At 36.7% G+C, this 14,110-nt stretch overlaps 1 protein-coding gene across 4 annotated transcripts in view; it reads left to right on the top strand.

Moving 5' to 3' along the window:
- Positions 1–14,110, top strand: part of si:ch211-191a24.3 (tensin-3) — a 49,284-nt gene that overhangs the window by 2,450 nt on the left and 32,724 nt on the right. For 3 of the 4 annotated variants that reach the window (XM_053488978.1, XM_053488979.1, XM_053488977.1), the window contains exons 5-12: positions 1,013–1,077; positions 1,915–1,998; positions 7,700–7,809; positions 7,910–7,970; positions 8,102–8,177; positions 8,285–8,414; positions 10,555–10,632; positions 10,869–10,967. In XM_053488978.1, the coding sequence (XP_053344953.1) occupies positions 1,013–1,077; positions 1,915–1,998; positions 7,700–7,809; positions 7,910–7,970; positions 8,102–8,177; positions 8,285–8,414; positions 10,555–10,632; positions 10,869–10,967 (703 nt within the window). The remainder of the gene's footprint in view (positions 1–1,012; positions 1,078–1,914; positions 1,999–7,699; positions 7,810–7,909; positions 7,971–8,101; positions 8,178–8,284; positions 8,415–10,554; positions 10,633–10,868; positions 10,968–14,110) is intronic. The other variant, XM_053488980.1, reaches the window with a different exon arrangement.

Genomic DNA, 14,110 nt, shown 5'->3' with positions numbered 1-14,110 from the left:
CTCAGGCCGCTAAGGCTTTAGGTTGTTGGTTTGGTGATCTCAGGTTCCGGGTTCGAGCCCAGCAGTTGATGGGTTACCGCACCCATACTACCCCACCACTGATGCTGGTCTCAAGCCCGGATAAAATGGGAGGGTTGTGTCAGGAAGGGCATAAGGCGTAGAACCTGTGCGCGGATTGGATGGTCCACTATGGCCCCTGACAGGAGTAGCCAAAGAAAAGTTTTTTTTTTTTTTAACTAAAATAAATACGACTTTAAATTAATTGTAATTCTTTGAAGTTAAATATAAGCTGGATATGTTTTTATCACTTTATTGGTAAAACACTTTTTATAACAAACAAAACTTATGTCCGGTTAAATCAAATTAGGTATAAAGTCATATTTCGAACAATTTTAGTTAATATAGAACAATTTTAGCATAAATTCACATTGCTGGTTTAATAAGCTCCTTTTTTTATAACAAGTTTGTTACTGTATCATGCCCAGCTACTGAGACGTGGCCAGGGTGAGTGTGTTTATGCTATATTAGTTTGTTAGTTTGTTCTTGGATAGTGTTCATTAGGTGCTTTTTAGGATTCAAACTTTCTTAATTCTGTCATAGGATCAAAAAGATGAAGATATGATACATATCGGATACTGCACACTATTGGACATATATTGGAAAAAAAAAAAACCTGTGTGACTTAATACCTGACTTGATATGATATGTCACAATTGTTAGCTGCCTGGATACAAAGTCAGATCCATATTAAGCAAGACGACACTAACTTAAACTTAACTCAAAAGGGAACTGATTTTCTTGTGGATGATAACTGACATTATTTTTTAAATCTATATAATCTTAAATAATATGATGAGCAATATTTTAAAATAAGAGAGTTACTCTAGGGTCATGCCTACATCATAGCATAATGGTTATGAATGTGATCAGTGACACTGAGTGTTGAGACATCTATGATACACTATTATGTATGCTGAATCACATACACTGTCTCGGATTATTTCTTTAATAGGGCTCAAAAGACCGGGTAGGAGTAGTCATTTCATCCTACATCAACCTTCCGAGCGTCTCTGGCAGGTAAAACCAACATTACACATATTCAAGCTCTCAACAATAAGGATGACATATAAGTCGGGATGCTTCAGCATATTGACAACATTTCACTAAAGCGGACATTCAGACTGCAATAAATACACTGACTTAATTTATATTTAAACACCACAATAAGTTTAACACAAAATATAAAGAAAAATTAATTAATTAAATGAAGTACCCTGGAGGTCTAAATAGAAATTGACAAAACAAAAAAAGTTATATTTTATATATCTATGTTCTATTCTATATTCTAATTATGTTCTTTAATGGAATCATTTTCATATTGAAAAAAGAGTGATTAAAAAGTCGGGCATAACATAATGCTAACACGTAACTTGGATGAACTTTGAGCCATAGTTTTGTTTTGTTTGTGGGAGGGTTGCCATGTGACATCCAAATGCCTGCTCCTGGAAAGTTTGGAAACTGTAGCTACAAGAAAAATCAATAACACACACACACACACGCACATGGGCATGGGCACGTACACACATGCGCATGGGCATCCACACCCACACACTCTCATACACACACACTCTCATACACACACACACACACACACTCTGACACACACACACACACAGACACACACACACACACACACACACACACACACACACACACACACACACACACACACAGACACACACACACAAAATCTAAAATTAATAAACCATACATACTGCATTATCCCATTAACTTTACCATAGGCTAAATAATCATGAGATTTTGTACTGTATACCCATTTACAGTATCTGCTAATTTATTATTGTATTCATCTCTAATAATCTCTCTCTCTCTCTCTCTCTCTCTCTCTCTCAGTGAAGAAAAGGCTTTAGATTGTTATACCATGAAAAGGTTCTACAGTGATAAGATGGTTTCCCTTATGACTCCTTCCCAGATAAGGCAAACATTTATTTATTATTTATTATTTATTTATTTTTATTATCACACTTGCATTTTTATACTAAAGTAATAAAATTTCATTGAAAAAAAAATTGAAACAGGAAGTGGTATCTTACAATGACCAATTAGTCACAAGTGTTAAAGGTTATGAGGAGACGTGTATAGAATGTGATTTGAGGTCAGATCATAAGAATATGACATAGACAACGCCTTAAACTTTTTTCCTTCCTTTTTCTCTAGAAGCCCCTCCTTTGTCTCTTTAGCTTAATAAAAGCAGCTTCACGTTGTAACAATCAAGTTTAAATCATATAAACCTTTACCACGCTGTTGTTAAGTTGCTCAGTGTGGCTGAAGGAGGAGTAGTCCTGCAAGACAATTTTTCATTTTATTTTAAAATAATGCACTCATTTTAAAACTTTTTCTTTTTTTTTTTTGTGATGACATGCTTACCATTTTTTGCAACGACTCTTCAGTGTCAGCTCTTTGTATCAAACAGATGTAAAGCTATCTCTTTATGTTTTCTGACATGGAACAGTCTCCAGCACTGAGAGATTTATGGTTTCTCAGGAGACCATATGAATGGTTTGTGTTATCTTAACTTCAAGGCAAAGAAAAAAGTGTCTGATGAGCCGTTCTAATCTGTGTGAGAACGGGAACTAAATTGGTTTTGGTTTAACAATTACAAGGGGTGTTCAAGTCAAACTGGGACTTTTCATTGTGGAGCATAACAGAACAAACTCATGAGAGTAAAAGCACCCTTAATTTCTCTATACGATCTTCTGCTACACTTCTGCTTTACGAGTGCCTGGATAAAATCAAGATCAAGAATGTGGAGTCATGATCAGACTGCCTGTTTTAAATCTGAAACGCTAGCATCACAGGAACTCCTTTAATGGCCCTAACATGTGGAAATGGCTTGCAGCGAGGTCAGGAATGTATGGGGGGATGTAGCAATAAATCACAGCCAAGTTCCTGTAATGCGCAAAATGTTTGTGAATAATTGTGTGTACAGCTCCCACAGACAGATGCATCTCTTACACAAGTTGGTGATTTGACATAAACAACCCTTAAATACATGCTTAAAACATACAATTTGTTGATCATAAATAAACATAAATGGTTAATTTTGGTAAACCACTGTGATATAACATCTTATTACATCTTATTTGGCCATGCTGTTATGGGAAAATAATCAACTTCGGGGTAGAAACAGGAAAATGTAAAAGTAATTAAGGTGACATCTACTTATAGATCTGTATGAAAGACATCAAACGAAAGTGAAACATATGCACATTTGTTTGGAATTATTACCATACCCATGCACAGTATGATGTACAGAACAGGGCTCGTATTCACTAAGCATCTCAGAGTAGGAAATCTCTCCTAAGTGGAAATCAAAAATTCTCAGAATGATGCCATTTTGGTCCTATTTTCAGGAGTAGAAATAGAAATTACTCCTATTTTTACCAAAATGTAAGAGAGCTTTGGAGGTGTCCTAACTGGTTAGGAGTAGCAAGGAAATTATGCTCAGGCAGAAATGCGCGCAGAGGAGAGCCGTTTAAATAACACTGAGTGACACAAATCATATAAAAGACACATTTGGACAAAAGCTAAATCCTTTTTTAAAAAGTTTTATTGCGTGCGTGGGGTACAGTATGCAACTTGTCCATTAATTAACATTCTGTATACTGTCTCCGCAGGTGTCTGATACTGTAAGATTTTCTAGTAACAGTGAAGATGCAGTTTTGAAACAGTGACACAGCAGATAGTATCAGAAATAATAATTAAACTTTGCTCTTACAGCACCACGGATTATACCTTTCCCCACCATACAGCGTGAAATCAACGAAAAAACAAGCTGCATTCATGGAGTTGTGGGCATCATCCATAGCACGCGCATTAAAATAGTTACATTTATATATACACTCACCTAAAGGATTATTAGGAAGACCTGTTTAATTTCTCATTAATGCAATTATCTAATCAACCAATCACATGGCAGTTGCTTCAATGCATTTAGGGGTGTGTTCCTGGTCAAGACAATCTCCTGAACTCCAAACCGAATGTCAGAATGGGAAAGAAAGGTGATTTAAGCAATTTTAAGCATGGCATGGTTGTTGGTGGATTTTCACGCACAACTATTTCTAGAATTTACAAAGAATGGTGTGAAAAGGGAAAAACATCCATCTTGTTAATGCTAGAGGTCAGAGGAGAATGGGCCGACTGATTCAAGCTGATAGAAGAGCAACTTTGACTGAAATAACCACTCGTTACAATCGAGGTAGGCAGCAAAGCATTTGTGAAGCCACAACACGCACAATCTTGAGGCGGATGGTCTACAACAGCAGAAGACCCCACCGGGTACCACTTATCTCCACTACAAATAGGAAAAAGAGGCTACAATTTGCACGAGCTCACCAAAATTGGACAGTTGAAGACTGGAAAAATGTTGCCTGGTCTGATGAGTCTTGATTTCTGTTGAGACATTTAAATGGTAGAGTCAGAATTTGGCGTAAACAGAATGAGAACATGGATCCATCATGCCTTGTTACCACTGTGCAGGCTGGTGGTGGTGGTGTAATGGTGTGGGGGATGTTTTCTTGGCACACTTTAGGTGCCTTAGTGCCAATTGGGCATCGTTTAAATGCCACGGGCTACCTGAGCATTGTTTCTGACTATGCCCATCCCTTTATGACCACCATGTACCCATCCTCTGATGGCTACTTCCAGCAGGATAATGCACCATGTCACAAAGCTCGAATCATTTCAAATTGGTTTCTTGAACATGACAATGAGTTCACTGTACTAAAATGGCCCCCACAGTCACCGGACCTCAACCCAATAGAGCATCTTTGGGATGTGGTGGAACAGGAGCTTCGTGCCCTGGATGTGCATCCCACAAATCTCCATTAAGTGCAAGATGCTATCCTATCCATATGGGCCAACATTTCTAAAGAATGCTTTCAGCACCTTGTTGAATCAATGTCATGTAGAATTAAGGCAGTTCTGAAGGCGAAAGGGGTTCAAACACCGTATTAGTGTGGTGTTCCTAATAATCCTTTAGGTGAGTGTACATTTTATATACCTATATTCAGTTATTTAAGTATATTAAACTGGTTATTTTAAATTCTCTGTATCACATATAAGCAGCACTTCATTTACACAGCGTATCCTCGTGTATTACTCTTCTCATGTAAAAACAGTACAGTCCTGAGTCCTGGGGTTTTGTTATGCCAAAAAGGAGGTTTGCTCCCATTGCTTTGGGTCCATTATTCACTTAGAGCACATGCCTCATTTCATTCGATTCCATGTAAACTTGCAATTATCATATCAAAATGGACCGTCGTAACAGCTACTAAGCATTTAAACAATTATCTGCACACACAACATTGTACAGTGTGAATACTTTGACACCTCACAGCTCTGAAATGCTGCTGAAACCAACGCCTATCTGTGTCAGACCTACAATGGTTTAGAAACACTGTGATTCAGCGACTGGCTGCAACTCACATAAAACCCTCAGGCCTCTAATTTGTTACAAAAAAAAAAAGCTGATGGAGTATGAAAACAAGATAGATAAGAATCAAAGGACATGTACATATATTTACTTGTGCTATGTACATTTTATATGTAAAATATGTAGATATCATTCCTTCTAAAATGCAGTTGACATCTTAAAGATTTTTCGCATATACTGTACTTAAATTTTTTGGTACTAAAACAAAAATAAATCCAATTAAAGACATATAAAAGGTTTTGTTAATAAAAGTGCATAAAACGAGGAGTATTGTTTGCTCTCATCTCTTTCTTTTTAAGTTTGTTTCTTCCTTAAATATTGTAATGATCTATTTGACTAAATATGCCATTCAGGAACGTTTGGAAAAAAAAAATATTCCTTTAAAGGGGATTGTCGTATTAAACAAATTGCTGTAACTTAACGTTGGTCTATTGGCTGATTCCATCCGACACAATCCTCACATTTTTTTGTCGGGGCGTGAAACCAGCACTGTATACAGTGGCTGTGGTTTGGGCAGTGGCTGGGAATCAAACCTAGTGATACACCTACCACTGAATAGTTAAATACTCATTACATTTTTTTTTATTATTATACATTTATTGATTCTTTGAGATAAATTCTAAGCTAAATGCATCTTTAAATCTTTGTTAGTGATATATATTTCTGATATTTGGAGAACAGATATACAGTAAGGATCTATGACTATTGTTTGAATAAAGTGCTTATTATTAATGGTGGGAGGGAACTGAGTATACGTACTTGGTTACTGTACTTAATTACATATTTCGTGTGTCTGTACTCTTACTTAACTACATTTCTGCCTTCAGTTGCATTGCGTAACAACAGTGGTGTGTAGTATTTGAAGTTGGAATCTCGCCACCTGCTGACTATTATACGTATTATTTTTAAACTATTATACGCAACGTGTCTTTACTACAAGACACGCCTAATAAAGTAACAGGTATTTTGACGGGTGTTTGCAGAGAGAAATGGAAAAAACAACGCTTTAATAATTATAAAGCAGAGAGAGAGAGAGAGAGAGAGAGAGATTTTTCATTTTAAAAAGAGGCTACTGTGAGCTAATACAAGCCCTGTATTTATGATACTGAAGGTGTGTACTTATGTACTTTCACTCGAGCACACAAGTAAATGGAGGACTTCTACTGTTACTTGAGTAATTTTTGCCCTTGGGATTTTCTACTTTTGCTCATGTTCAGGATTTGTGTACTTTGCTCACCTCTGCTTGTAATGGCCTTCTTATATTATATTATATACCTTATTTACCTATATGGTTGTGAATATTGCAGTGGACGTTGGACTAGATGACTTTCAGTCATATTTTTCATAGGCAAAAATGTATTTGTAAGGAAGACGTCATATATAACAACTTTTTTCATAGTGACGCCTTTTCATAGTGAACGTTCACTGGAATATAGAAATTGTTTACTCTAGTCTTAAATATTACATTTAGCCTGCTTTAAACACACTATCACCACCATATAATGCATAGGGTTCAGTAATTTCGGTCAGCTGTTTTTTTTTTTTTATTTTATTTTGTTTTTAGTGTCTGTGATTAATTATTAGAATAGATAATAATATGTTTTTGATTATAGTTGTAGTTTGCATGCAAAAGCTCGTATAAATACAGATTTGCAGAAATCGTCTGCTGCAAATAAACACAAATATTCTACAACTTTATCCCGTGATGAAACTTTTCTATCTTGATGGTAGTCATGTTTTACAGAATAACCTCACCCTCATCAACCGGCGATAAAAGTGATGTAAATCATATATGCTATGACTTTCGCAATCACTCTCAACCCAGTGAACACCTGCGTGAGATTTTGGTCTGATGTTGGTCGACTTTTTCATCACCATCATCCAAATATAAACTGAGCAAAAAGCTTTTGGGAAAATGTTTTTTTTTTCCAGTCCTTGTAGTACTGTTCCAAAGAATGTAGACTCTCAGTCAGACGTTTCTCCTTTTTACAACATTTTCATGCAAAAATGTAATTTGTGTCACACATCTTAAGCAGAATCTGATCCCCCTGTCATTTTTACTTGTTGTTCTTAAGAAGCAACAGATATTTCAAAGTTTTAACTGCTGTTTGTGTATAACACTGGAAGAATTTCATTGCAGTACCATAGTGAGGAGATTGATGTGTTTGTGTGTGTGTGGTTCAGGTATGTCCAGATGTTTGGCAAGCTCCTGGCCCATCAGATAAAGATAAACTCCTCTCCTCTCCTCTTCCACTGCATCTCTCTGAAGCACATGCCAAACTTGCACCCCACAGGCAAGAGCTACACACATATATATACACACACACAGTAAAGACAAATCAAAATAATATATTAAGAGCAAATAATTTTCTGAATTTCATACTATTATTTTAGTATGTGGACTGTTTCTCAGAGTATACCAAGACATGCAGCTGGTGTGCACAACAGGAGTACAGTAAGATGCATACACACACACACACACACACACACACACACACACACACACACACACACACACACACACACACAAAGAAAAGTATTATGTGTGGAGGTGTGGCAATATCATTAAGTGTGCATGATTTTCAGTCAGGTCTCTGTGGGCCAGACAGACAAAGTGTATTTCGCTCTGGAACCACCACAGCTTCTTAAAGGAGACATTGTGGTAAGTTAAAGACACGGTCTAGTTGGCCACACACTCATACACTGTAAATGTTATGTAGCCTAAGTGTCAATGCATCGCTCTCTCATTTACCTTGATATTTTTGCCAGATTGTATGCTATCACAAGAACGTTGCAAAGAGGAGCAGAGAGATTGTGTTTCGCATACAGTTCCACACAGGCACTCTTCATGGACACCCTTCAGTCTTCTACAAAAAGGACCTTGATCTTGCAAACAGAGGTACAAACAATAAGTGGTGCATGTCTCAAATTGAAAGTGATGGAAAAGATAGAGGGTTTGTTGTCTTTGCGTGGGGAGTGCCACCCTCAAAAAGTGCAGGGTTTAAAAGAGTGTATGAAGGCGTGTTGACTTTGTAAGGATTTCGTGGAGGAACACAGAATTTTAACATTAGTCTAATGCTGGGAATTACACCCAAAAAAAAAAAAAAAGTATATTTTTTATGCCAGAAATGGCAAATGAGCCAGTTAACCAACCATGTATCAACTGAAATTCTCTAGACCCCCTTCTCTCCATTTCACATTATTTGTCCCATGTTGGCAAACGTTAACGATGTAGGTACCCAAAGAAAGCTTAAAACAATATCAGACATAATCTAGCTCCTCTTAGCTTGGTTAAGTCAAGTGAAAAGTCACACAAAAAGAATACCGTGTCCCAAGATCTCAGGGAACTGTATCTACTCTATAGTCTATGCATATTTTATTGCTACTTGAAAGTATTTCAAAATACTCTTGCAGTAACACTATCATACAATATCAACAAATGCAGAATACAGAACAGCCTCTCATGTATTGTTCAATGTTTGCCAAATAAATGACAAATCAAGCAGGACCAATAGACCAATGGACCATAAAATGTAGGTTTGTAGCATGTACAAGGTAATGGAAAGAACCGATGTGACAATATTAGATAGCTTACCTGTGGTACATTTATGCTCATCTAATCTTAATACATTAATAGGGCAATAATTGCAATGATAAACTCTATATCATTGCACGTTCAGCCAAATATGTCCAATCAACGTTGATTTATGTATGAAAATGTAATGTAAATGTAACATGAAGATACTTACATTGTTTTTATGCCCATATTTTAAACAAGGGGGGTTAGATGCAACTCCATAATTTGCAAAATATATACACTGTTTCTGTTTACTGCTCAGAATATTCGTAGGTATCTGTATTAGAATTTCAGTTTGTAATAGATGAGGCCAAAACCAGAACCACTGCACCCTGGACTTTTTGCCACTGTTGGGCGCCTGAGCACGACCCTGAGCCCTCAACTGCACAGATGTATAAAAAGTTAAGATATAAGTCGCTCCGAATAAGAGCATCTGCCAAATGCCATGAATGGAAATGGAAATGAAAACACTGGCAAAGGAGAAAGAAAGGAAAAAAACTAAAATGAGTTAGAGATGCCGTCAGGAAATCTCACGATTAAAAGCCCGTAAACACATCATGCAGTGTGGTCTTTGTCTCATGAACTTCATATAGTAGTGAAAAAACATAGAAAGAAAGTAAAACATATGTACTGTCAGTGCTGTGAAGCTTTCCGGCAAAACAGTTAATAATCTCTTCATGTGGCTCTTTGGTGTGACCTGTGTTCAATTACTGGCATGTGATCAACCCCAGCCACTGAGGGGTTGCACAGTGCTGGTCCCAACGCCACAAGGATTTTAAAAGGGCCAATGTGTCTGGTAGTGCATCTTGTGTTTTGTGCCACATAAAATATAGGGGTATCCAAATTCAATCTAATGTAAGAAAAAAATAAAAAGCCATAAAGTGTATTCGTGGCTGCATTAAGTTTTCTAATGTGAACATATTATCTGTTGAATGCAAAAAAAAAAAAATGCATTCATATACAGTTGTGACTTTATTTTAAACCATCTGTCCACATACCTAGAATGCTGCGATGTCATCTGAAATGTAAAGCAGACCCTGGCCTTAATACTCAATACTGCACACAGTCTGCTGGAAACCATCATTAGCACTAAATAGGGCAGCATAATGGTTTTGACCTTTGCTTCTTTTCCTGTCTGGAGTATATATACATATATATAGCCTTTTTTTTTTTTTTTTTTTTTAAATGACTGTTATATATATTAAAAAGATCTGGTCTGTTTTGCTTATGCATTTATAATAGATTGCATCTGCTCTGCATGTTCTTTTGGTTGGTTTAATTCATAAGCAGGACACATTAGTTAATTATACTATTGTTATCTAATCAGCCAATTGCAATTGCATTCTCATAGTTAGATAGCAATGAACTGGTTATATGTAAAAGTGAAGCTTTTTTACGATTCTCTTATTTGCGCACTTTTCCCCTTATTACTTTATTTCTGCTATTTTTATTTCTAACCTAGACCCTAGATTTCCAGAGGGAGGTCAAGTGGAGGTAATTTTCTCGGAAAACATGGAAAAAATCCCAGGTTTTCCACAAGGTAAGTTTTCAAATTGTACCATCCCAAATAGAACAGTGCTCCTAGACTTAATTAATACATAGAATTGAAATAGCTTTGGTATTACATTAAAACCTTTTTTGTTCAGTAAAGTTGGAGAACAGCTTCTGTAGGTATTATGCTCATGGTTGAATATTGATTTTTATAACAGGTTGTAAATTTTGAAAACTTGTGTACACGGCATGGTTATGCTCTTTGTTATTTACTTTTTCATAAAGGTAGCGTTGGCTGGAAGAACAACTCTGCGATTGTCATCGACTATGATACCCTCGATCCTCTGGTTCACTGGGATTCTTATGAGAACATTGCAGCAGGAGGTACTGTAGCCACACACACACACACACACACACGTTTTTACAGGATATTCTGTTTGGTAATAATCATCTTTAATCAGCCATAAGGACGCCATTGGCATGTTTCATGAACTTTGTTTATATTGCTTAGATTGTAGATTATAAAGTAATCTATTAACAGTGTCAGAGTAATCATGTGTGTATTTCTGATATCAGATTTGCATTTGTGTTGCTGTGAAACCAAAAGATGACCTGAATCATTGGAATATCCATTGCAATACAGTGGCTACAGCACAGGAATAAAAAAACAAAAGATATGCTCTTTAAATTGATTCTATTGAATTTATTAGCTGCAATCACACAAGTGCTGTACAGGATGTTGTTGTTTACAGGAAACTAAAACCTTCGACTCCAACGTCTTGGGAATATTTACTAATGTGTAAGCACATTTTATTCACAAGGGAGATGTGGACCACATACTTTTAATAAACACGCACACACACCCACACACGCATGCACGCACATACACACACACACACTTTCCTTCTTTTACATTTGTACTTAAGTAAAAGTCGAAAACTGCTTATGTTTAAAATGTACTTAATGTTAAAAAGTGCTGAGCTGGTATTAGCTCACAGTAGCCTTTAAGTGATAATAAAAGTCTCTCTCTTTCTCTTTCTTTCTCTTTTTCTCTCTCCCTCCTCCACTTTCCAACTGTGAATGTGCTCTTTTGGTCACTGTCTCCAACCATCTCCGCTTGTGATTTCACACTCCTGCTACATGATGAGCGTGGTGGCAAATGAAGTACCCTGAACTCATGACGATAACATTTTAAATCATTTAAATAGTCCACATGCAATGCATTGTTTAATAACCAAGAAAACAACTAAAATGTCAACAATTCATATGCATATCTTTTATATCTTCTTTTTATTTCTGCAATGCCAGTATTTAGGAATTAGCAGTTTGGAAACACTGCATTGCCTCCACCACCTCGAATACCCTCATCATCATTATTACTAGTCCACTGTTGTCATGCCAGATCTTTCTCTACTCTCCAAAGACAAACATGTCACAAAACACTGTAATGACAAAGTCCATATTAATATTAGCTAGCTTGCTTATCACATATTTTGCATGTTTTAAGAGTTCCTGGATCAATGCCATCTTAACACGGCTCCGAAAGTATTTATTACGGAAGTAGTGAATGTTTGAATGTGTATCAGTAATGTAAAAGAGGTTAACCATTTGAAGAATAGAAAAATACATAAATATAAAAAAAAAACACAAAAATATACTTCTTTTTAGTATAGGGTTACTTACTATATATGCCATATCACCATAAATGCCTGACTGCATCAAAATGCTGTAACTTCTATAAAAAAAAAGGTGTAAAAAGAAAAATTCTAAAACACTCGAACCAACACACTTGACCCCAGCAACCGTGCTACATTGCAACATTTACATGTAACAAATAAGAATAATAAGAATCGATCTTCTATTAATGAACTGCTACTGTTAGCCACAATGTTCTCTACCAACATTACAGTGTTACCAGATGTTGTTGTCTTGTATCATTTCACCTCTGGCCTTGATACGCCTAAAGAAAAATAAAATATTTTCATATACAGTAGAGTGCTCTGCAAAAGTCTTGAGCCTCCCTTATTTCTTCAAAATTTGGTTCCAAAGATGTTCTGTAGTATCGAGGAATAGTTCTCGGGGCTTCCTGAAGGACTTTTTTTGTCTCTCATTTTAAGTCCAGTCCTTGAACCTGAGCCGTTTCAGAGGAATGTTTTTTGTTTGTTAAGCCATACAGTGACCTATGAATCATTCACTTATCAAAATCATCTAACTTAAGTGGACCATTCCCACTACATCCTCAAGTAAGAACAAATTGGCAGGAACACAGTAGAACCCGGTAAGGACGTACAGTAATGTTGTCTTCCTTGACCTGGAGCTGCTGTGCTGTAAAAAAAAAAGCCTGGTGAGGACAAGATCGAAGCAAGATGCAGGACGGACTAACTGTAACTAATACCTCTTACAGACTTTACTGATGTACTATAAGCATGATTAGTATACTGGTGATGCTGAATGCTGAATGGTTGGAACAGACAAGAGGGGAAATGAGGTTGCTGCTGAGTTTGTTAAAACAAACAATACAAATACAATTTTCATTGTATTTTTGCAGTCTGTCACAGTAAAACATTTGTTCCCATGTCTTCAATTTAATCTATAGAATTAAATTTCATTTAATATGACGTATTTAGGGGTGGCTCAAGAATTCGGTACAGTACTGTAGGGAGAAACTTGGAAAAGTTCTAAGGAGAAACTGCTTGGGAGCGTGTTTTGTGTGTTCCTGCTAATAGAGACTCCGTGCCATATGTGTGTGACAGAGCGTGTGTTTGGGAGTGAAACATTTTGGACCCATTTTGAGCTCCAGACAGAGGAAATAACAGGCCGGATATTTAAAGGCAGTCTGTTTTTCTCTGCCACTCTCCGAAAAACAAACCCAAACACAAGTGTGTGTGTGTTTGTCAGACGGCAGTGATTTACAGTTGATTCACATCTGGTTGAGTAAGTCCGTTTTAAACTGCCATGTAATTAGAGATGCCTGATGTTAAGAGAATTCCAGTGCCCTGATTTGTAGCAGAGGCGAATATACTGTATAGTATATAGAGTATCAATAGAACTGTATGAACATGTACATTATTATAACTGGCTAATAAATTAAATTTTTTTAGAATAATGCACTGGAATACATTTTCACATATTTTGCCTTCTCTTACATTTTTTTTATTTTCTTTCATCTCCTCTACGATCGTTTTCTATGCGCTCTTTTCTCTTTCTAGCGTCTTATGTCACGACCTTACCTTCCTCTTTGTTTCTTTACTACTTTTCTTTCCCTCCACCCGCATGTACTGTAGCTCCACCCTCCTGTTTACATTCCCCACACCATATTTGGACGGCTCAAGGTCGTGTGTGTCTGTGTGTGTGTGTGTGGATAAAACTCATGCTGTGGACTGCAGGCTGCTCTAAGAGGAATAATGTTTCCTTAGTTTGGATCCTCCTGTACATCAAGAGAGGCACCACACAGGGTTACCTGGAAAGAGAGAGATACAGAGAGAGAGAGAGAGAGAGAGAGAGCGATAGGAGAAAGAGAAAGAGAG

This window comes from Clarias gariepinus, chromosome 27 (assembly GCF_024256425.1).
Source record: "Clarias gariepinus isolate MV-2021 ecotype Netherlands chromosome 27, CGAR_prim_01v2, whole genome shotgun sequence".
Taxonomy (NCBI): Eukaryota; Metazoa; Chordata; class Actinopteri; order Siluriformes; family Clariidae; genus Clarias; species Clarias gariepinus.
This window is presented reverse-complemented; position numbering and strand designations above follow the sequence as displayed.